The sequence below is a fragment of the Periophthalmus magnuspinnatus genome, chromosome 17, assembly GCF_009829125.3.
Source record: "Periophthalmus magnuspinnatus isolate fPerMag1 chromosome 17, fPerMag1.2.pri, whole genome shotgun sequence".
Taxonomy (NCBI): domain Eukaryota; kingdom Metazoa; phylum Chordata; class Actinopteri; order Gobiiformes; family Gobiidae; genus Periophthalmus; species Periophthalmus magnuspinnatus.
This window is the reverse complement of record NC_047142.1, coordinates 18,545,490-18,570,095: the sequence shown is the minus strand read 5'-3', so window position 1 is coordinate 18,570,095 and position 24,606 is coordinate 18,545,490. Positions and strand designations below refer to the sequence as shown.

The 24,606-nt window shown below is 38.3% G+C and overlaps 1 protein-coding gene across 1 annotated transcript in view; it reads right to left on the bottom strand.

The window, feature by feature from the left end:
- The window catches only part of LOC117385047 (receptor-type tyrosine-protein phosphatase F), a 218,080-nt gene that overhangs the window by 145,573 nt on the left and 47,901 nt on the right, over positions 1-24,606 (bottom strand). Inside the window, exons 3-4 of the mRNA XM_033982280.2 lie at positions 18,633-18,778; positions 14,918-15,059 (exon numbers count right to left, since the gene is read on the bottom strand). Of these exons, the coding sequence (XP_033838171.1) occupies positions 14,918-15,059; positions 18,633-18,778 (288 nt within the window). The remainder of the gene's footprint in view (positions 1-14,917; positions 15,060-18,632; positions 18,779-24,606) is intronic.

The following is a 24,606-nucleotide window of genomic DNA, read 5'->3' as shown; positions in this document are numbered from 1 at the left end:
TACTTTTTTGAGACAAATCTTGAATGTTTCAGTCCTCCTTTTGGTTAATCATTATTTACTACACCTTATCCATGCAATAGTCTGATATAGAGCTGGCTTAGTCTCATTTTGGACCATGTTTTGCCCTAATTAAGACCTGAAAGTCCGGGTTTAGATGTGGTTGTACTGTATGAGCAAATGATAGAGGTGGTATGTGGTGTGAAAAGTTCGAGAGCAACTGGGTTAGGATTTATTATAATATCAGGTCTATATACAATGATAGATGTGTCCTAATTAACATGTAATGACCATAATTACACTGTAAGTTACTGTATTTCTATCCTATTACCATGTTGTCACAGTAAAGCAAAGTGTGACTGAAATTCTAATAGATTTTATGAAGCCAACTACTGTGCAATGGCAATATAAGTTCTTTACTCTTTGTCAAAGTTATATTGACAAATTGTAGAAGTCACACTACTGCAACTGAATGTACAATCTATTTTACAAAAAGAAAATAAATCTTGAAGGATGTGTGAACAACAGACAGACAGACACAAACCCTACAAAATAAAATATAATGTTAGCGAAAGGGAACAGAACAAGCTCATTTGAAGCATTTACAGAATCACTGTGGCAGACTACACTAATGAGACAAATTCAATCCTCACGTTGTTATTTTAAAAATGTCTCTGATTTGCTAAACACTGATGCAAACTCCAAATCACTGGCTTTCTTGATCAGCACAAATGGACTTACAACATTGTGTTAACATCTTTCAAAGTGGATCAATTAGACCAATGTAAACCCACTTTTGACTCATTAAGACAGACCGCAGATGGAGGAGCTACAGCCAAGTGCCGTAATGACAAATGAGAGGGAATTCACCACCTGTGTGTAAACAAGCATACCCTTATATCGTCTGCCACAGAATGGATCAATGCAGTTATTATTATTAGTTAAAACAGTAGTTTCCTCATGACATGGTCATTCTACTTGAAAAATATAGTTAATAGTTATGGTAAACAATATTGCTTGAGTACGTTTTTGGAAAGTTTGTCTTTCTTTGACCTAGTCCTGGGTATAGTCCTGGTCTAGTCCTGGTTTAATTCTGATCTAGACATGGTTTGGGCCTAGTTTCAGCCCTAATGTAGGTTTGATTTGTTCCTGTTCTAGTCTTAGCCTTGCCCAGCCTAGTCCAGGTTTAGTCCTGGTTTAGCTCTGGTTTGGTCCTGGTTTGGGCCTAGTTTCGGTCCTAATGTAGATTTGGTTTGGTCCCTTTCTAGTTTCAGCCTAGTCTCTGTTTAGTTCTGAGTTTAGTCCCAGTTTAGACCCAGATTTGGTGTGGTAATTGTGTGTGAAATGTGAATACACCCTTAATATGTATTGTGAGATTTCATATCACTGAGATGACCAAATTACTTAGGTTTACGCTTCTCTTGGGTATTATTACAAGGTACGATTACTTCCACTTGAGTTATGTGTATTTACACTGACACATTTTTCTTTTACTAAAATACTTAAAAATCTGTAAATTTTAGCTACTGTACCTGCCCCTTTGTACACATAATTAATTGTGCCTCTTGTTTTTATAACTACTTGACCTCATCTTATGAGCATTGCCGTGGCTGCCTGCTCTCCTTAGTGCATCCCTTTAGGCCATAAGCATGATGAATGGTGACAGTGCACACATACCAGACATCACAGACACAGCTTGCCAAATGCATAATGTAATTGATGGACAAGTGCAGATGATAAAATACTGCCTCAAAGCAACATGTACTCCATCCAGATGTCGAAAATCTAATACGAATGTAGTCATGTGTCAGGCTAAAATCATGGTCATTGTCAATCTGGGAACAATTCGAGTGGTAATTCCGAATGAGGAGGTCATATTTCTAAAGTAGCACTGGCAGCTTCCACTTTTATGATTATGTTTACAAGGACCGGTTTGGTCTCGATTCCTGGAGCATTCTTTAAATAGCTTTGAAAAGTCTGGCTGTGGCTAAGAGGAGATTCATGTGAAAGATTAGGATGTCATTCAGATCTAAATCTAACAGTTATCACTTTATAGGCTATTCTAACTGGTTTGTCAGTTTGATATGTGGAGTATAGCTATGTTCACATGTGTATGGGGATTTCGCATTATAATAGCTCCAACTGAAATTGTAAGCTGACACCCTTCCTTTTAACATATGCCGTGTGAGAACTTGCAGAAAGTCTGTTTACAGTATACATACGGACATCCAAAACAAAGGCAATCGTAGACACAGTGACATCTCAGACTTGCTCACTGTAGTGCTTATTTTGTTTTACATTTGTTAGACTTTCAACTTAAAACAGGTTTTTGGCGGAGGGTCTGTCTTTGTGAAAATGTCATTGTATGGCATTAAACTGATTTAGCGACCAGGCCAAGTTACAGATCAGATCTGTGGAAAAGCGGGTAGTCTTACTGTTAGACTGTCCGCTGTTATTACAGGCAATAAATATGTCTGTAATTGAATAACAAGATGGAGAACTTTAATGTCATACTGTGGAACATTCCCTGTGGGGACAATAAAGAGCATCTTAACCTTAACCATTCCAGGCAAAGCAATAACATCTCCATGGAGACAAACAGGTAATGGACACTCCACCAGAAAAGTTACATGATGGACCGTTAAGACTAAAACATTAGAATAAATAAAAGGCCATTAACAGTGACCGCTCTCTCACTCCGAGTACAGTACAGTCACCTTGGGGTCTGCAGCGGTCTCCACAGCACTTACAACTCTTCCATGTAAACATACTATATTAAACGCCACGGGGGATGCATTGTCCCTTTTTTCAATAGAGGTGTACACGGAGGCACAGATTAAAAACATGCGCTGGGTGGTCAGGAGTGAGTTTGTGCTGCCATATTGTGTGAATCCTTGTGGAGAGAGGGCACAGGCTGATACACTGTGTATATGTCAGGCTTGTATGATGTACGAGGAGCCAGCAGATGGTGGAGGAATTAAATCTGTGATACGCACAATAGGAGAGGGTACAGTGGTCCACAGCTGTACAGAGCCTGTGTAGAAGCCTGCAGCATGACAAACAGGGGCCGCGCCTTCAAGCGAAAACAAACCAGTCGTTTAACCGCCATTTTCAACCACAACAACTGTCAACTGCCGAGCGGAAGGGGCTGAACGCTCAAGTGACCAAACACCTGACTGATTTAGTTTATCCTGATGATGTGTTTTAGATGATGCCACAACATTGTATAAGCCAATAATATATAATACACATGGGGGACAGCTAAAACTAATATTGTTAATATTGTTGGTCCTATATTACGCTTTAAGCCATGTTAGAAGATGTTGTGTTTTGTTTCATTCACACATGTTTGAGTAACCTCTTATTAGTCTGTCTACATCTCCAAAGCTTAAAATGCTCTGTTCTACCTTGTGATGTCACGAAGCGGAAGTTTTCAAGTTAACAGCTGCCTTTTACCTTTTTGTTCAGTAGAGATGGGCAATTCCAGGGCTAAATCATCCAATTGATTCTAGTAAACGTGTAGTGTTGTTTGTTTAATTCACACATGTTGAACACACAAATCCCGCATATTTAGGCTGAGTTCTTCTCTTTAACACAAAAACTCTGTTCTACCTTATGATGTCATGTGGTAACACAGCATGTGCTTCGCTGTATTTTTAACCTACATCCACCTTCACCAGAATCATTTGGATCATTTCCGTGCTGCAATTGTCCATCTCTAGTGAGCTAAAGGTAAAAGGTAAGTGTTAATTGCATGACATCACAAGGTGGAACAGAGCATTTTGAGCTTTGGAGATGTAGACAGCCCAACATTACTCAAAAATGTGAGAATGAAACAAAACTCTGGGTATGTTTTTGAGGAGGTAACATTCTAACTTTTAAGCTCACAAAAGTCAATTTAGCGTAATATGGGACCTTTAATCAACATCATATACCTGTACAAGTATATAATAGATACAAGTCTCAAATTGTGTATAAAATGAAAGTGGCTATTGAACAAACTATTTGACAATCCCAGTCTTGTTGATTAGAAAAAACCTCTTCAAGCTTGAAAACTAATGTGGGAGGCTCCTGGTTACACAACACATTTTCTTCTGGTCATTGTGGCTGATTTGAATAGCGCAAAGTACAGGCCGGATTAAGTTGTCGGAGGAGCAGTGGTTGGTATTAAATCATTCCGATATGGGCGCCGCAAGGATTTATCTTGCTTGGGAAGAGGTGCAATGAGATCTGGCCCCTGTTTATCCAGTCAGGTTTGTTGTCCGCACTCGCCCGGCTATGGAGATATTTATTAGTGCCATTGTGTCGCAGTCATTTTCTGCCTCTGCACTGGGGACGAGAATGTGCGCCAAGCAAATAAAGGCCCTTTTTCTGAACGATGAGGCGGTAATTTGTTTACTGCTAGCACACACGGGGCTAGCATGGCAAACCTGGGATCCCACAGCCAATCCTGTTGCAGTATGCTTACACTGTGTAGGCAAACAATTAATAAACAACGTGGTGGGGTAATTAAATACTAAACTACAAGCAGATGATGTCACTACCAGTACTTAACAATTACTCCTACCTTTACTGCTAATACATACAGTGCATACATTAAAGCCTGGTTCATACTAGGTAATTCTAACATATTTAACACACTCTTTAAAGAAGACATATTGTGCTTTTGTCGGCTATATAGTTATAGTCTATGATGCTGTAGATCATAATGTTAAAATTTGGACATTTTAAATCGCAATGTTGATCTACAGCAACTTAAAAGAAATAAATCAGCTGATTTCCGTGTTAGAAAACTGCAGTACCCAATGGGAGCTATTACTGTTATCTTGTGGTCTTATACTAGATACAGATAAACACTATTCAGGAAAGGTCAAAATGTGTCTTATTTGTGTTACTTTGACTGCAGTGTAAATACTAGTTGTTGTTTTTTTTTTTTTTTTTAGACAACCCTCATTCCTATGCAGTTTTTACAATTACAACTGCTACAACTATTACACCTAATACTACAAAGAACTGAAGAAGCGGCTTGGATGAGCAGCGAAACGTCTTCACTCCTACAAGATTTGTCCAGTTGACAGATTTAACTTCGTTGTTTACTAATACTACAAAACTAATACAACTACCATTACCATGACATGAACAGGCAGGATATAAATAAAAAATATGCAGTTTTTGCCTTGAACTACCAAAGAACTTCAGACCATCTTTAAACTGCGACAAAAGGCTGTTTGACATACTTTAACCTATTCTACAAGTCTATTCTTCATCTCCTCTAAATCGGAGCATATTTCTCATCTGACCTTTCCCTAAAAATCACATTCTTCTCAGCGCTACGTGTTGAAAAACGAGTTGCGGGGGAACTAAAAAAAAAAAAAAAAAGGCGTGTGTCTGGTTTGAAACCTTTTACGGATTGGAGTTGTGGCAGCGAGGGATTCTTGTAATGATGTGGGCTTTTGATCTGCTACCATTAGATAACATTCCTCCTTTCCAGAGACCTGTCCGGCACTGCCTCCTCTCCAAGGACAAGACAATGTATTCATCCCCGGTGGAGAAAGGCACAAAGTCTAGTAGCCTAGTTTTGACATTCACATAATATCCTTGAACAATCTTATCAGGTCTCATAGACATTTGGAGATAAGTTTGTTCTGTGCTCGCTTCATATGCTGCAGAATTTGTGAGGGATGTAGCCAGTGTGCCTTGTCTAACAGTCTTTTCATGAATTATTTTACACGGCCTTGTACCTACAGCTGTGTTATGTATGGAGATACAGGTGGAACAAAAATGTGTCAATGCCAATATCTACAGTCTTTGGATAAAATTTTGACTTCAAATCACTGTGACCTAATTTTGCGCTAGCCGTAAGTTCATTGGCATCTTATTGCCTAACATGGAAGTTTAAATTTTGTTTGGAACTGGCTAGTTGGTAGCAAGGGGAATTATGTATCACTGCAAGATAATAAGTTCTAGCTACAAGGGGTCTCTATGTCAAGAAATGTATGAAAAGTGAATCCAAGACTAGAGAAAATGCTGTGCACTTTGTGAAATATAGGGGGGTTGTAGTTCACATATTTACCTCTTAATTAGATTGCCTGCATGCAGATCTGGCCACACTGTTTTAACACTGCAAGTTAGGGCAACACTTTCATCATCTCAAAAGTGTATTGTGCATGTTTTTCTTGTAGGGGGTCTCCATGGAGTTTAAAGGTACTTTTATTACTAAAATACCTTGAAAAACACACATTCTTACTGTAATTAGAGTCTCCTCTCCACACATCTGACCTGTAAGTTGACCTGTAGATATTTAGAAACTTATGTTGGGTAAATCAATGATCTTGTTAAGCTTTACAAAAATAAACTTAATTGAAGTTTAATGCCATGTGGAACATTCCAGGCAAATCAATGGCATCTCCATGGAGACAAGCAGGTGGTGGACATTCCCACAGAAAAGCAACATAGTGGACCTTAATAGTTAAGCATTGCAGTCATGAATAAAAAAATAAATTAATTGAAAAAATCAACCCATCTTTTAACATCCTTCTGACTTTTTAAACCATAAAAGGCAGTAACCCAGACTCATGTATGTTTGCACAGTGATAAGTGACTTCAATGGCATGTTTGTATTGAATCTCAGTGCGATTTGTTCCTGCAAGCAAAATATGGATTATTATTCTTCTTCCAGTCTTCTGCTGATAAGCCTCTCCCTGGGCTCACGAATGCAGAGGAACTGATAGGGCCAATTAAAACACTGTGTCTTTAATGGTATTGCTCAAGGCTAGCACATCAAAATGGAAGACTTTTGAGTGAAGCCGTCAACGATACAACTCTGCTACTCCACTCCGTTAGACCTCATCAGTTTGACACAGTTCAGACACGGCCGGACTCTCAATCCAACTTCGCATTTCACATGCTCATCGAATGTTAATGCAGATGCAAATATGAAAGATTGCCCTGGCGCCTGAAAGTGGCAGCGGACAGGGTGTAAAAATGAGGTTGTGAGAGCCAATATGTCTTTTCCTGGGCCGAACTAGTTTATTTCATACATCAGCGGGTCACGCGCCATTTACCTGGCGTTTAGTGAGGCGGGTCGAGGGGAACAGGGCTAGTCAAGGTCAGGGAAGCAGAGATGTTATAGGCCAGTAATGAGTCATTGTTCTCTCTGTGGTCATCTGCCCCAGTGCCGCAAAAAGGGCTGATCCAGAGATACTCGTATAAACACGATACAGGATATTTTCAACTAGAATGAATTTGTTTTAGTGGAGTAGCAGTAGCAATAGTAGTAGTAGAAGTAGCAGTAACAGCAGTAGTAGTGGTAGTAGGCCTAACAGTAGTAGTAGTAGTAGTAGCAGTAGTAGTAGCTGTAGTAGTACTTGGGAGAGCAATTACTAAAGATGCACTGCGTCATTTTTTCTGGTGGAGGGTTTATTGGTTTGCAAAGAATGTACAACAGGAGTTCATTTTTAACTTGTATATCCAACGAGAAAAGCAGGTGTCACAACACGGTCAAGCTACAGGTCAGATCTTTGGAGAGGGGACCCTGCTCAAAGAAAAATGCATGTTTTTCAAGATATTCTTGAGCAATAAAAACAATTATATAAATAGTAGACAGAAATCCTTAATGCTATACTGTGGAACAGATCAAACAAGGCAGTAATATCTCCATGGAGACAAGGAGGTTACTTACCCTTCATCAATAAAGTTACACAATGCATCTATAAGATCTACTGCCCAGACTTGGTTTAGTTATGGGGTAAATTATTAACCCAGTGAGCCACAAAACCCTTGCATCTCTAAGTACACACATTTAAAGCATTTGTTCCTTTGGATTAAACAATCACACCAACCAACTCACACTTGGCTCCAATGAAAACCTAGTATATATAGTAAATTAGAATGAACTTCAGTCTTTCCAAGGAGCTACTTGAGCAGAACTGCCCCTTCACCTAACAAATCAAACAAAGAGGAGTTAAGGTTAAACTATGAGGAAGTTTAGGGAGGACAGCAGCCATATTTCTTTCATCACCTTCTCCTCACTTTCACTCTCTTCTTCTCCTCCTCCCCCCTTGTCACTCTAAACATGTTGCAATGGTTAGGATATAGTGCCCATGCAAATTTAAACACAATACAAGAATGTGCATTATCGCAGTATTTGTAGTATTAGTAGTTAGTATCGTAAGTTTGAAAATTTAGTGCTTTCTTTTATCCTCAGTCATCCCAGTGGGTTCCATAGTGGTCCGTGGGCGTATAATAGTCTTTGTGGTTTTATACTAACTTACACTCATTCAAAAGCTGTTCAGGAAAGGTTCTGTCCTGTCAATGTTACTTTTTAGTATATATTAGTATCTGATATTCGATACTTTTGACAAAGCTATTAGTACTAGTAGGCCTAATAGTGGTAGTAGTCAGCCATATTTCTCTCACCACCTTCTTACGCCACACAATCACCCTGGAGTTTGACTTTTGACATTGTTTTCATAATTTAGCCATTCAAAACAGTGGCACACACAATACAGGCTACAATTAGACCGGCTCTGAGGCTGTGTACAGGTCTCAGTGGTCTGACCTCAAAAGCCGTGAGAACAAGCGGCAACAAAGAGTTTAGAGCGTGACACAGTTACACAGAGACATGGACACCCGTGGGTGCGCACAACTTTAAAAGCCAGACTTAACTTTAGCTGCTGTGAAAAGATACAACTCTAAAACAGGTGGATACAATTAAATGACAAGTCTAGTACACTGCTATTGCTTTGGATTACTCAGCAAAATTTTTGTGGGATCATAAAATAGAGATGCAACGTTTATTATTTATTTATGAATACAAGTTGTTGTTGTAAAAATGAAATAGGAGAAAAAAGTAATTTAGTCACATACTTTAGCGAATTTGAGAAAAATACGTAACATTTCCCCATTACATTTATATATATAGTATAAGCAGCATTTGAGGTCAAAATAAGTCTACTCCATTATGAAGCATTTTATTCTCCGGTGATCAGGAAGTGCGAGTTAGCATGTACGTTTTTGCTAGCTTTACCGTGGGGCAAAACTCTGCTCTGATCTCTGAGAGTTTTGAAAAGTGCTTATGGAGAATAATTGGAATGCTCGGAATGCATAAGGTAAGTGAGGAATAACTTTGAATTACTGCAACCCGTTTAAAATGAACTAGCTCTGGTGCAGCGCCTTTAAGTGTTGAATCTGAGTAGTACACAGCCAAAATATAAAACATTGACAAGTATTGATTTCCACGCTTTAAGGCAACAATATGCAATTAGATATGAATAAGTAGCGCCATATGCCATTATTCCATAGTTTCTCCAATACTGTATAAATGGAAAAATACTGAAATGAAATAATCATCATTATTATTTGGCCTTTTCTGCTCTGCTAAAACCTATAATCTAGATCGACTTAGTGTTATAATGACTTCTGGTCTCAGTGCTTCTTAATATATTCTGATGACAACTCATTGAAGAGCATAAATCACGTGTAGTAGCTATGGTTTTAAAATAGAAGGATTGGCATTTTAATAGTGTTTTGGAGATGGTTGGTTTTAGCAGATGGCAAATTTGTAACAAAAACTGTGCTGGTGATGGGTAGCCACAAATATTTCTTGCACATATAATTGTTGCTTTGGTAAAACTTGTAAATATGTAGTTGCAAAAAATGTTATTAAGCCACAAGGGAATCTACAGTCTTTGGCAATGCAATCAAATGATGCCTAGCATTTATTTAGTAGGATATTTTCAACCCCACCTTGAGGCCATATTACATACTTCTAATATTAGCTCCTCTATTACTACTACTACCATAACAGAGCCTTGCAGTTGTTCACATATGAATGCAGTGTTATTCGTCGGACATGTTTTCTTATTGTCCGAGATTGGACATGGCTACAGTCTGATGGGATTCACACTCTTTAGACCTCGAGGCTAGCACTATTAGCGCCTAGTATCATTAGTCTGCGTCAGCTCGGTGCTGCCCCACTGTTTTCTCGTATAACGCCACTGCTGATACCAACTTGATGTATCGCTACGCGCCAAACAATAGTCTAAAAATAGTCCCTGGCTGACGACATTGCTCCTGGATAAGGGGGGAGAGAGAGTGAATATGCATGAGGTCTATATGTCAGTGTGTCCAATAAGGCTTCTGTGAGCACGCTCCAAGTGGCACAGCTGTTCAGAGGGATCTTGACTCACAGATTTTTGGAGGGCCAGACAGAAAATTCGGAATAAAATTTGCTGCCAATGATCTCATTTAGCTTCTGTTGCAGCCGGGGATTGGATTAGCACCTACGACAGCTTGGGGGAGGAAGCGAAAACCTTTGAAAGTGGGAATGAAAAGATGATGTGCATTTGAGGTTGTGCTGTGTTATTTTTCCAAACAACAAAACATTTCATTGCATAACAGTATATTGTATCCAAGCTACTTATGAAACTATTCAACTTTGACATGTTCTCACAATATAAAAATGTCAAACTTGAGTTCTATACTAAGGAATAGACTCAATACTCAACACAGATTCCAATACCACAATAAGTAAAAACACTCCTTAAGAAAATAGAATGTGATTTTCAACATTAAGGCATAAGTGCTTTCATTTATATTACCATGCGGTCTTATATCTGTATGATTCCTCAGTCATCCAGCTGGGTTCAATAGTGTTCCATGGGCATTTACTAGTCTACGTGGTCTTATACTTGTTCTGATACAGCTCAAGATCATTTTAAAAATACTCAGAAATGGCTCAGTTCTGTCCTGTGAATGTGACTTTTTTAGTATCATACTTGCTTAAATGAGTATTTAGTATCGATTAGTATCTGATTTTGACAACTCTAATATGAACAAGTATTAAAACATTTTACACACACATTACATATTACAAATCTACATCGTCAACAGTATAAACACAGCAGAGGTACATTGTTGCCACTTAGGAATTTACAAGAAATTGTTTTGGACTAGACTGTACGTGTAAAGTCGATAATAACAGCTATTTTAGTTAAATACTGATATAAAATACCACTGGCTTTAAAACTGTCAAATAAACAGTGACAAGAAAACAAAATCTCATAAGCTGACATTATCTCAGTTTTCATCAGTGCTTAAAAACAAGCGTACGTGTCTTGTTGTCTCATTTTGGCAATCTTACAAGAGTGAAGAAATATCTGTCCATCTTTGTCTTTCTGACTCTTGAGCAATGAATTTGAACCTCGGCAGCCCCTGCGTTTACCTTGGATCGGTGCCATCTCTGGGTGAGCAGGTAGACGAGCGCTTGTCTGAGCTTGTAGCAGAGTGAGCAGCTGTCTTTCCAGTGTATTTTCGAAGTGAACCCACATTGTTTAGGTTCATCACAGCAAAACAAAAAGCGTAAGGTGGCTCATCTTTCTCGACAAGTGCAGACTGACGTGTGAGCAGAGCATGACTACAACCGGGCACACAAAGCATTTCTCTAGATTTGAGGTAATGCGATCTACCAGTATTCAATGGCTGTCTGCCTATGTGCCATTTACAAAGATAGAAGATAACGGGAAGAGGAGACGGAACAATGGGGGCTGAGTAGTTGCAAGATAATTAAGTCGACATGGGTAATTTGAAGATATTAATATGTTTTGTGGGTTTAGAACTGCGGTGCCATATGCAGACATTAAGAACTCACACTATCGCTGATGTTTTTCTTTTGAGTTAGAGGAAAATATTAACAACTTCCCAAGAGATGACAAAATACAACAATTTCACAATAATCTACCACCAGTGTTTCATTTACAAGTAGGGTTGTTAAAAGTATGGAAAATCAGACGCTAATTGATACAAAAACTAGTCTCAAAACTAGATACTCATTTGAGCAGGTATCAACACTAAAAATGTCATTCACAGAACAGAAATAAACCTTTCCTGAATACCTTTAGAATGCTCTTGAGCTGTATCAGAACAAGACACAAGCTAGTATGCACCCATGGATCACTATGGAACTTACCTGATGGGATTACACAGACAGACAGTAAGGCCACACGGTAATATAAAAGAAAGTACTAGGATTTAATGTTGAAGATCACAAATTCTACTGTCTATCAGTTATCATCATTATCATCATTATCATCGTGGCATTGGAATCGGTATTGAGTGTCAAGTGTACTTCTTAGTATCAAAATCAAGTTTGAAGTTTTTGTATCACTATGTGCAATGTGTATAGTTTTCATAATTAATTTCATGTAATGCACATCTTCCATTTTCAAACCTCGCTCACTTAATTTAAAATGGGGGAGGTTTACAATGACATTAGCACATCAAAAAGAAGTACAAATTACTAGCAGCAAATATATATATATTATAAAGTTACTAGTTTTAACCAAGACTATAGTGCTCTGCGTGTGTATTTTCTGAATCAAACAGTATGTGTCTGATTGCACTTGACTGGGGTTAGAGGAGAGACAACCTGATGCCGCGGGAACAGTTGCCAAGCGTTGAGTAAGACTGTAGCCTGTCATTACTCTTCCAACCGAGCAAGGGAAAAATAAAAGGCAAACTGCACGTCCTATTTCTCTCTCTCCAACCCCGGGATTAATCTCATCACGTTAATATGTGCTTCTTGTCATGTCCGTACTGTTTGTTTGCACAGGAAAAACACAACATCTCTCATGACGCAGGGTACAGGAGGAGGAGAAAAAGAAAAAAAAGATTTATCTGTGTAAGAAAAGAAAATAGTCCCTTTGGGTAGATTACGCAAGCCCCACCGATGATATCACCAAATCAGCATGGACAGGGGAGAGAGGAGAGAGTAGGAGGAAGGAGGATGAAATGCAGACAGTCTATAGAGAGATGTGTTGGTTGAAAGAGAAGAGATCTGGCTAAATACTGGAGTAATGTCCATGGAGGGTCTTAATCCTCTTGCCGGACAGCCCGAGAGACATTTTTAGGTTTTAATGAAATTAGCTTTACCAATGACAAGCACGTACATGATGACATTACAATCAGTTACCAAATACATGTATCCAATAAAAGGATTTAAGACTTGGAACTAGGGCTGCAATTTGAAAGGAAGCAAATTAGCCAGTCTAAAAGTGTGCAATTACTTAAGTATCACAATTTCCCCCACAAACAACCAAAGTCTTTTTCTACATAAAAAAACCCTGCTAACTCTGAGGTTTAGATCTGTACAGACATGTTCTGAAATGCATGTGATTCTTGTATTACTTTAAATTTCAGGCTTTTTGCCAAATCTCAATTCGAATGTGAACTTTGCTTGTCAGAAAAAAATTTTTTATCGTTTGTTTTTTTTATTCATACATTTCATACTCAGAAGCCTATCTGCTTCAAAAGCATACAGAAAACTACATTCATTCCTTATCTGTACTTTTACGTTTTTGGCAATGTAATGGTGCCAAATAAGGACACTAAACTGAATGGTGGGCAGCTGAATATTTATAATAGTCTTCCTTTTAGCGCTGAGTGAGAATCTAATGACTCGCTTTGCTAACAAAAAAGAAAAAAAATCTAAGTCAGTACTTTTTTACAACCAACAATCATTTGAGACACAGGGCTCAGAGGTGGTCCCTTGTTGTGATGTACCTCTTTAGATCCCCTCCTCTTTACACGCTCCCTTGACAGCTGTGATAGATGTTGTGACTTTCAAAATACAAGAAGCACAGTATAATGTACAGCAACAATGTTGTGGGGGTCCATGGAGGTATATTCTGCTGGAAGGTACTGTCACCAGCCCTGTAAAACTAGATGTATATGTTTATATGTCCACATAGACTGGGTAACACAATCTAAGCACTCTATTACACCTTCTACTTGGCTTGGAGCTGATTTTGATGATAACTAGAGATTAGGGCTGGGTGAGACAAAAAAAAAAGAATGTTTTTTTTTTTTTTCCCTCATACTGGTCCATCACAATGTGATTTGATCTTGTCATTTTGTAAAGAAAATACATTTCCTGAACACTGTCAAGACATAACATTGATACAACAACAAAAAAATGTCAAATTTCTTCATCCAAAACGGTGGTCCCATATTACGCTATTTTCTGGTCTATGTTATAATGGTGTTTCCTCATCAAAAACATACCTGGAGTTGTGTTTTGTTTCATTCACACATGTTTAACACAAACCCTGCATGCTTAGACTGTGTTCTTCTCTCAAATTGAAAACACTCGTTCCACCTTGTGATGTCATGTGGTAATACAGGAAGCGCTTCCCTGTGTTTTTAAACTCCATACACCTTCACTAGAATCATTTGGATGATCTCTGCTGCCTCTCTGTACTGAACTAAAGACAAAAGGTAGCTGTTAATCATGAAAACTACATCTTCATAACATGACAAGGAGGAACATTGCATTTTGAGCTTTGGAGATGTAGACAGACTAATGTCGTTTTTGATGGAGTAACAACATTATAACATAGTTTAAAGCTCACGAATCAATTTTGTGTAATATTAGACCTTCACCTCTGCTCCAAACTACCACAATCATTATCACTGGCGATCAGAAATGACTCAGTCATGATTCAAACTTGATTCATTGCACAACCTTATAACAAAAATGATTTCAACACCGTTAAGCTCTGGCACACACGAGGGCAGATAAGAACTCTAAACTCACAATTAGAAGCATAAAACAGCAAGTATTTACTTAAAGAAAATGCTATGTCAAGGCCAGACAAAATAGCTGTTCCATTTGAAAATGCACTCCTTGCATCTTACTCGACTTGTGAAGTTTGCATTAAGATGTCTGCTTCTCCATGACACAGCCAACACCTCAAATCCTCAGAGTTTGCAAATGTTTATGCATGAATTATTAAGCCAAACGTTCATATTTGCTTCCGGATATATAAGCATCAAGGAGCAAAGACAGCAGCAGAAGTGTACCACGAGGGAAAGAGAGTAGAGGAGAGATTTGAAGAGAGAAAAATATAAGTGTTGTGGCTACCTTCGAGCACGGTGAGTTTGGCGCTCGTGTTGATCTCTCCTGCGCTGTTGGTGGCGGTACATTCGTAGATGGCTTCGTCTCTGTGGGTGCGCAGAGGCTGGATTCTCAGAACAGAGCCCGAACCGTCATCAAATTCTATTACCTGCAGCAAAGCAATGAGCAAAACAAATGTGCAGTGATGTAAAGGGAGTTTTTACACAATTTTGATTTGAAAAAACTTGTCTTTTGGCTGAAATGTTTTTTAATTCAAGCTTTAATCAAGTAGTTAGTGCACATGTAACTTTTCTTTTGGTGTGCCCACCTCCTGCTCGTCTCCATGGAGATATTGTTTTGCTTAAAGTATAGCATTACACTGACCTATCTTACATTTATTCAATTGCAGGCGTTTCTATCGTTCGAAAATATCTAGAAAAACAGCATCCTTATTGTGAGCAGACATGCCTTCCCATCACTTGGTCTTGTGCCTTCAACTGCTTGTGTCAGTGGCGTGGGGTACATTTAATGCAATACTGTGAAACATTCTAGGCAAAAGAAGAACATCTCCATGGAGACTACCAGATGGCAGACTCTTCACCAGAACAGTTACACATTACACCATTAATGTTTAACTATAGGCTGGTGCTATGGAAAAAAAACATGCAATTTTCTTTTCAAAACATGGTCAAACAAAACTAACATGCAATTTCTTACTTTTAGCATCTGAGGAAACCTGACTGGCTCGACCACTGCATGTTAAGACACGATGCCATAAAACAAGCCAATAAATGAACAGACAAAATGGTGTCGAACATATAGAGACATGTTTTGGATAACCTCTGAACAAAGTATTCTTATGCACACAATATAATGGACATTTAACACATTGTGAGCCAATTCTAAAGGCTGATTATGTGCAGAGAGGAGCACTGCTGAGTAAATACATCTTAGGTTGGCTAGACTGGTCTCCATATATTTGAATGCTCAGGTATGAACAGTGAGCCATTTTCAAGATGGACGTGTGTTTTTCCAAATAAGAAGCCATTGAAAATCATTAGCTCTGTCACAAATGTGAGTCATAGAAAAGTAATATTAAAAAGGAACATCATGTAACTTCTCTGGTGGAGTTTGTAAAATGTAACATGCAGTGGTTGTGAGTAATGCAGACACTGTCATTTATAACAAATGCTTGAGTTTTATACATGTACTTGTAAATATAATGCTACCCATGTAATTCCACCATTGCTCAATTAAACCACACTTACAAGACATGTGGTGTAATAAATATAGGTCTAACAATACAAACAAGTAGCTTTATAGTACCCACATTGTTCAACAACAGGTTTCGTGGTCAGAAACAGAGAGCTTTCACACCTAAGGCTGTCTCTCTCTCTCCTGTCCCGGAGTTCAAAAGAAGGAGGAGCCATACATCAAGAGAATGTATGGCCGCGGACGGTACAAGTGAGGAGCAGAAAGATGAGGCTGAGAGGAGTGTGAAGGAGATGAAGCGGACTGTATAAATCAAGATGGAGGAAGATTAAAAGGCAGGCAGTCTGTCTGGTCTGGCCCGCAGAAGTGAGAGGAGAGGGGAGAGGTGTGAGGGGCTCAATATATCGGCCAAATGACTGTGATGGTGAAGAGAGAGGAGACTTTATATGTTAACTGAGTATCAGACGGTAGCGATTAAACATGCATGAGAAGATCACTGGTTAAAAGGTAGTAATGATCGAGTCTGTACCCACTGAGATGGTAGTAAAGGTACTACAAGAGATTGTTGGTTGGATTTCCTTTGCTATAGTTTAGATCAGGTAGGCTAACTGTAAATTTCATATAGTGTCACACAAGTTGGAATATGGCATATGGCATAGTAGGGGAGAGCAGTATTAATTATAATATTTTAATCAGGGCTGTGGCTACTGATGTTAGCTATCATTAACAGTTGTTGATGCATCGGACTATATCATACAAATTATTATATTTATTATGTAACTTTGAGATGGGGGCGACAGTAGCTGACAGCATCAGTTTGTCCACTGATCCGAAGGTTGCATTTGTAGAGCAGGTTAGCGATGCAATTTAAATGAATGCTATCGTTGTGTCCTTGGGCAAGACACTTCACTCACCTCGCCCCCAGTTTCTGCGTGCCCTCGTGCATGAGTGTATGTGTGAATGGGTGAGTGGTTCCCCTGATGTAAAGCGCTTTGAGTACCTTGAAGGTGGAAAAGCGCTAATGTAAAAATGTGACCATTTGCCATTTTCCATGTATTGTTGCGTTGGATTAACCATGACCATTCTATCTATCTGTCTATCTGTAGTTGTTTTCAATTCTAAAATAGGCAAAGGCAAAAGGAGTAAACTATATCAAAAAATGTATATAATATTGTAAGACATTAAATAACAACATATTCAGATGTAATAAAATGATGGGGCCAAGTCTTCATTTAATAATTAAGTAATAGTTCATTTCATATTGCGGTCTATGGGTAAAAGACTATACTATGTGAAATGGGACTGCTGTAAGAAATATTGCATGTATATGTGTTATCTATGTCTCCTGGTCCATCCATTGCAGAGGTGTTAGGCAGTCCCATTTACCCTTCTGTGTGGATTTAATGGAAGCGCATCTGAATCCATACTTCACATTTCTGCAGTTGGCCATTTCTAAACATTTCCTATCTGGACCAATGACAGGTTGTGGCAGATTGCTATGTGTCAACTCTCACAGATATGTCTATGATGGTAAAGAGGGTTGTAAAATGGACAGGCTTGTGCGTGCATACAATTTCAACCAATCATTCAAGTAGGTTGGATATAGTGAGAATGGCTTCACATAATGATAGCTCTTAGTAAACCTGCACTACTTAGTAATTTATTATTTAGTATGTAAGTTCACATATGTCATGACAGTAACCATTGTTTGCATCCTCCATCTAAGAGTAGCTTGGTTTTATTCAGGAATATGTGTGACTAGTGCGTTGCAAGTAGGCTGGTCACAAAAATTACTATATCGACCTAATGTTCAATAAATGATAGATGGACTAATAATTTCACTGAAAAATACAAACACATGGGTTCTTACTCAGAGCAGGCTTGCATCTCCACAAACCTGACACTTACTTACCACCTCCACCTGCTTGTTTCCATGGAAATGTTCTTCCTTTGAAAATAATCTTTCAAAATATGGCATAAAACTTGCCTTGAGTTTAGAAGTATGGCTTTAACTTTCTATTTCCATGTAATCATGCAGGTGACGAGACACCTACAGAAAGTTACATACTATAGCTTTAAGTTTTTTAATTCTGCTATTAATTTATTGCATCTCATGTTTTTTTTAACAATGTTATATATTTAGATATGGGTTTACTGGGATTATAATGCTTAAAATTATTGCGTCAGTGGCATATAGTAGTTTCAGTATTACCATTTTATATTACTTGTAACAATATATTGCAAGATTAGTTATTGTAGCAGTTTCATAGCTCTAGAAATAAAGTTTTGCAAGTAGCCTTTAAATGGAGTGATGTTATAGTTTGTGAAATAAAACAGAAACGAATATTCGGCATTAGGTCATGGTGGCAGGTTTATAATTGAGACAGAATAAGAGCCTGTTTTCCTAATGAATGCTCTTTGCAACTTTACATTTTCCACTTTACGCCTGGCTGCCTCAAGTATGTCCACATCTTTTGAAGTGTTTTTTTTTTTTGCGGATGTGCTGTCACAGTTACGGTTGGGTGCTCACCTCAAAGCGCTGCGAGCTGACTTTCTTGCCTTTCTTCATCCAGGTGATTCTGGGCTTGGGTTCTCCCGTTGCCTGGCACACAAATGAGGCAACACCACCAGAGATGCCCGTCTGGTCCTCCGGGGATTTGACGAAACTTGGCAAGCCTAAAGACGAAGGGTCAGAGGAAGATAGAAAGTGATTAGGCCAAAAGAAAATGAAGAGGATTGTGGAGTTCTATATAGACAAGACCAGGCCAAGTTACAGGTCAGATCTCTGGAGAGGTGCTCACAGCAAGAATACATGTTTTTCAAGGCATTTGAAGATATAAAAACAACTGTAATTCAATAAATATATAATCATACTGACAATTTTAAAAGAAATAAATTTCAAAACAATCAATATTTGTAAATCATAATAATCATCAAACCTTGATGTCTCTTCTCACCATAATCTTAACACTAACATTTGATATGACATCCCTGACAAGTAAACCCTGGCTATGTATCAGGCAATGGTTTCATAAGACAAGAGTTTAAAAATATATCATAAAAGTGTTGGCATCATGGCGACAGGAGCTCAGTGTGGCTCTGGTTCAGCCTGTCAGTCCGTCATGTCTCATTTTTCATCTTATCGTTGACATTCAATTTAGAACTCTACACACAATGAAGCTGCATTCACTTTTTATTTGACACTAGAATTTTGTAAAGGTGTGTAAAGTGTATACTGTGCTATTTTCTGATCTACGTCAAAATGTGGTTGTGGTATTCTCATCAAAAACATACCTGGAGTTTAGTTTGGTTCTATGTAGGAATCTTTTTTATTGGTTCCAAACAATAAAATGTAGCAAAAAATTGCCACATGTTAATGTAATAAATGCAAATAATAGTGTTCTCAAAAGTATCAAAAATCTGATACTAAACAATACTAAAACTAGTATCGAAACAAAGATATTCATTTGAGCAGGTAACAACACTAAAAAAGTCACATTCACAAGACAGAAATTAACTTTGAAATTGAAGTATCGAGTCTATTCCTTTCAAAATAGTTTGAAATGTCAATATCGCGACAACACCAGTAAACAAACTTATTTACTTAATTACTAATTATTTTATGAAGTGGTACGCAATGAGAATATGCGGTGGTTAGTTGTACAAATGTAGTTTATACAAGTACTGACTTTTAAATCAACATTACTGGATGAGAGATTGACAAACTTCAACTTATTTTCGTTTGCAGAAAAACAGGATAATTTGTATACTACATACATAGACACACATGCTCATACACAGCAGACTCGCTAGGTAGCTAGACGCTCACCTGAGAGCAGCTCTTCCCCCCGTTTGCCTGGCGGGCGGATTGGACAGGCACCACACCCTTCACTTTTGTGCACAGAACAAATCACTGTTTGTTTCAGTGACAGGCCGTCAGAGTCTACACCAGTGCAGTGTGTAAGATCCAGCGGGCTTGGGTTACTGGCTTCAGAAGTGCATGATAGCTGTCTGCATTTGACAACATGACACTCCTTGCCCCTTTCTACCAGATTTGAAGCCTGGTGTTATTAGCAGAGACATAGAGATGTCTACAACAGAACAACAGAAGTGAGGTAAACAAAACACTGCCATTTTTAGTGCCTATGGCCATAATATCAGAGTACACCGTTCACAGAGGAGCACATTGTGTCTTTTTTCTTTGGAATTTTCCTTTAAGGTAGAGGAGATATATATTGTAACATGATAACAATGCAATCAATTATTTCATAAGAGGCCCAACTATGCGAAATGTACTGCATTTTTAAAACTTTTTTTTTTTAACTCATGTTGTTCACTCACCAAAGACATACAAATGTTGGTATGTTTTTTTTTTTTCATTTATATTCAAGTAATGTTCAATTAGCTGAAAAACTTGAAATTTGCATGAATTTACATCTGGCCTATTTAAAGAATGAAATATGACCTCGCCGGGCTACTGTAAATGACAAATATAGCACTATAATAATGCATGAGATTTTGTAGTGTAACCTGTTCTGACTACAAATGCCACCAACAACTTTACAATTTAAATGTTAACAAAAATAATGAGCAGTAGTAGTGTTACCACAGACCATGTTTTTGCCTATGTCCTTTTTATTGTATGGCACTGAGTTCAGTTCAAAAAAGACCAGGCGAAAAAATGTCCCCGAACAAGGACGCCTAACACAGGTGTTTTTTAAAGCCACACTGGTCCGTGAGGTGGCCGTATAACAAGCAGACAGCAGAAATTGTCCTCACTGAAGGTTTCGGCCATATTGGAGAGAGGAACAAGGTTGTGCTAACAAGGCACTGCCCGGGTGGACTTGTATTAATGTAAAAACAGGGTGGAAGAAAAGCAAGAGAGAGCCTGCAAAGATGGGCTTGTATTGGATTACATTTAAGTGCTTTGTGTGTCTCTTTGAGGGGCAGGGGCATCAATCAATGTCAGTGTCGTGTTTCTACATCTCACAGACTAAACCTTTCAAATATTGTAGAAAAAGAAAGTGAACCATTAAATTATATAGAACTGTATCAACACTGCTATGATGTATGGGATTTCTGTAGAATTTTTCAGCTTCTACAAGTATAAAGCTATTTCTTAAGGTTTGCATAAAAGGTGAACTGTGTATGGCATTACACTTATCTATCTCCACGGTGACCAGACCAATCTGTGAAGGAGAAAGTCCGCTCACATTAAGAATGCAGTTTTCTGAAAGCAAAGTTGACTTTTCCAAGCTTTTCACCATGTTATAATGCATCTCCCTCATTAAAAACATGCCTAAAGAGGTTTTATATGCCATCAATGTGTGCTTGAGCAATTTAGCAATCTCTCCTGGACTTCTAATCCTCTTTATAGTTAGGGGTACAATTGGGAGAAACAAATACAAAACCATAATACAAAACAATACACTACAACTTCACAAAACAGATGTGATGTGCAGTAGATCCATTACAGAAATGCACACTGATTATAATGGTATAGCACATCTCAAGAAGACTAGACAATTCCATGCAAAATATTCAAATAATGAATTAAGTTGCCACATCAAAATACATACTCATTTATACCATCTTATTTTTTGTGTCATTCCTCTACATCCTTTTGTCTAATATAGTGCAGCTCTTGGCAGTCACATCTCAGTGCCTCTCCCTCAGAGCTGAGGCAGTGCCATCAGTTTGAGCAGATGCAGTGCACAGGTGCAGGGTGGCCTAAGTACGCAGTTGACACCTGGAGCAAGATTTGGGTTTTCCACTCTTGTTTTCACTGCAGTGTCCACTTGGGAAAGCATCCTGGCGCCGGGTCCGTCTTCGAATGCAAATCGACACGTGGTTCTGTTTGAGCACAAGATCTTAAGCAAAACAGAAATGGTCTTTCCTCAGTGTGCTCCATGCAAATTCAATGGAAGTTTTTACTACGGACTAGGAAGACAGGTGCCAGTGAGTGCACATGTGAAAAAGTACAAGTTCAGTCCTCCTTCACTGTGAAAAAAGGTGTATGATGAGATCAGACTAAGAACACTTGCAAGGTCACTATTGAGGTTATACAGATGACAGATGTCGAATTTTTACAATGAGTCTTAGCAACATTACATGTCGTGAGTGTCAATGGAGTGTAATGACATTTTCTTCTTCTAAAATGTGAAAGAGCTGCTACAGCTTAACAAGTCCACAATTCTGCTACATATTGAGTTTGTCCCTGACATTAAGACAAGAATCAAGAAAACAGTGGTAGAAAACCAGGTAACAGTTAGCTAAACAACAGGACACCGCAGCGTTGATAAAACATGTTTGTCATTGACTTTCAGTCAGTCAGACACAGTTGAACTGAACCTTTCTCTTTTTAAATAACATGTTTCTGAGTCTCTGTGTTGAGGAGATTAATTGCTGTGGAGGTGAGTTGAAGTGTCCTTTATTTCCCTCTACAGTTGGCTAACAAGCTAACTAACCACTGCACAGTCACAGCAACAATGGAGAAACTACTTTCCGTTTCTATTTTGCGGTATAAAGCTAATTTGAGCTAAAAAAATAAAAAAAAATAAAATAATAATAAAAAATAGCTGGACAAGATGACTCCAACAAATCAAAGAAAAACATTTCTTCTGTTAAGCTGCCACTCGTTGAAATACTGAGGAGCAATTTTCAAATAAAATGATGTCAGTGCCTAAGCTCTATTGTTACATTGTTATGATAAAAAAAAATGAAATTCATAAATTATTATGAATTGCTACAAGTCATATGTTATGCATGTGATTTTATTTCATAATAGTTTATATGTTCCCATTGTTCACTGTTTTGAGGCCACTATAATCACTAGTAAAATAGTTATTATCATTTCAATTGAATGGAAGGCATTAATCGGGAGGGTCATTCAAGGTAAAATCTGCCCCAAAACATAACACAAATAACTTCATGCTAGAAAGGCTCTGAATCTAAAAATCCCAAATTACCATTGACAATAGCACAAATTTGTACAGTAATAGCTTTCACTGTACTATAATGTGGCTCGGTGTCAGACTGGTTGTGAAGCATGTTTTGTGGTCCTCCCTAATCCGACACGCGCTCTCCCACCCGTGACCCTTCATACTCCCTAAACCCACCTGACATTTCAATGTTTTTATCCGGCTTCTAAGACCCCTAACAATAAATCCCTCTCCACAATATATATCGAGACGTGAGTGTGAGCAACAACGGGGGAGGTTTTGTAATGATTCGGATTCGATAAGCTTTTAAAAGTGTGTGCAGTAGCATGCATCGGTGCACAAAAGTATGGCTGGCTGCAATCTTCAAGACCTGATTATCGCTACTTTGCATTCCAAGGTTAGCATCTGTCTGGAGAGCTTTGATTTGAGTTGACGTGAGGTGTTTTCACTTTGTTTGCTAAGAGGGCGGACCAGGCAGAATTAAGCACCACTCTGGTTCGAATTAAAGCTAGCCAAGTGTCCATGTTTTGCTGTAAACATTTTAAAAGAGCAACAGCTGGACTGCACCACGCTTTTTGCCAAGATTAATCCTCTTAAGACGAGCTTTCCAGAATTTTTAGAGTCGACCCCATGACCTGAAGGCTGGCAAAGTCCGAGCAGGTCCACTGTTAATCCAAGTATGGGAAAGAACTCAATCACTAAAATCTCAATAAGATCTGCACTGACCTCTGTATTGACAGGGTTAATAGCAGGTCCTGACATACTCCAAGATGGTTAAAGCAGCGTCTTTTGAGTTAGCATGCGTTGTGTGACCTCCAATTCTTCAAAAAGCAGAATGGGAAAAAAACAAAAAAAACAAGAAGCAGCTTGCCAATGCTGTGTGCATAGAATGGTATCATCTGCCATTCTTGAACATAGAAGAGTACATTTTAGACCCAATTATTGTTCATTAAAAAAAACAAAACTAATTACAGTTTTTTTTTTACAGTGTTTACACAGTGTTTTAGTAGTTTGATAATCATTATACTATAAACAATTTCTCCTTCAAAAAATTCTCATCAATACTACTTAAAGTGGGTCTAAACATCCCGCTCACAACCACATTTCAAATAGAGCTGCTAAACTAGGTAGTACCTGGAAGAGTAAAGAGGAGAGTGATAAATGAGGAGGGGCATAAGGAACAGTGTGATTGGTCTAATAGGTATCAACCCTTCAAACTCCGCCCCTGTGGTCAGGTGTTTGCAATCAGAAACATGAGGCTGTAATCAGGGCAGTCTCTTGTGATGTCACTAACTACTGGATAGTGCCATATAGTACTATATACAGAGTTTAATAGCGAAAAAGTGGATTTAGTGTTTAGTTCTACTACTAAATATGTAAATAAATGTTTGACTGGTTGACTTGATAGAAAAATTTAACGCTGACTTGCTAAACCAATCATTAAGCACAAGCTTACCCTTTTTGTTAAGTTCCAAAGTTGAAGATATCCAAGAAACCATTTGAAACTAGTAAAAACCTCTTTTAAGAAAAACTGATTTGGCACAACTAAATAATTCAATGTTC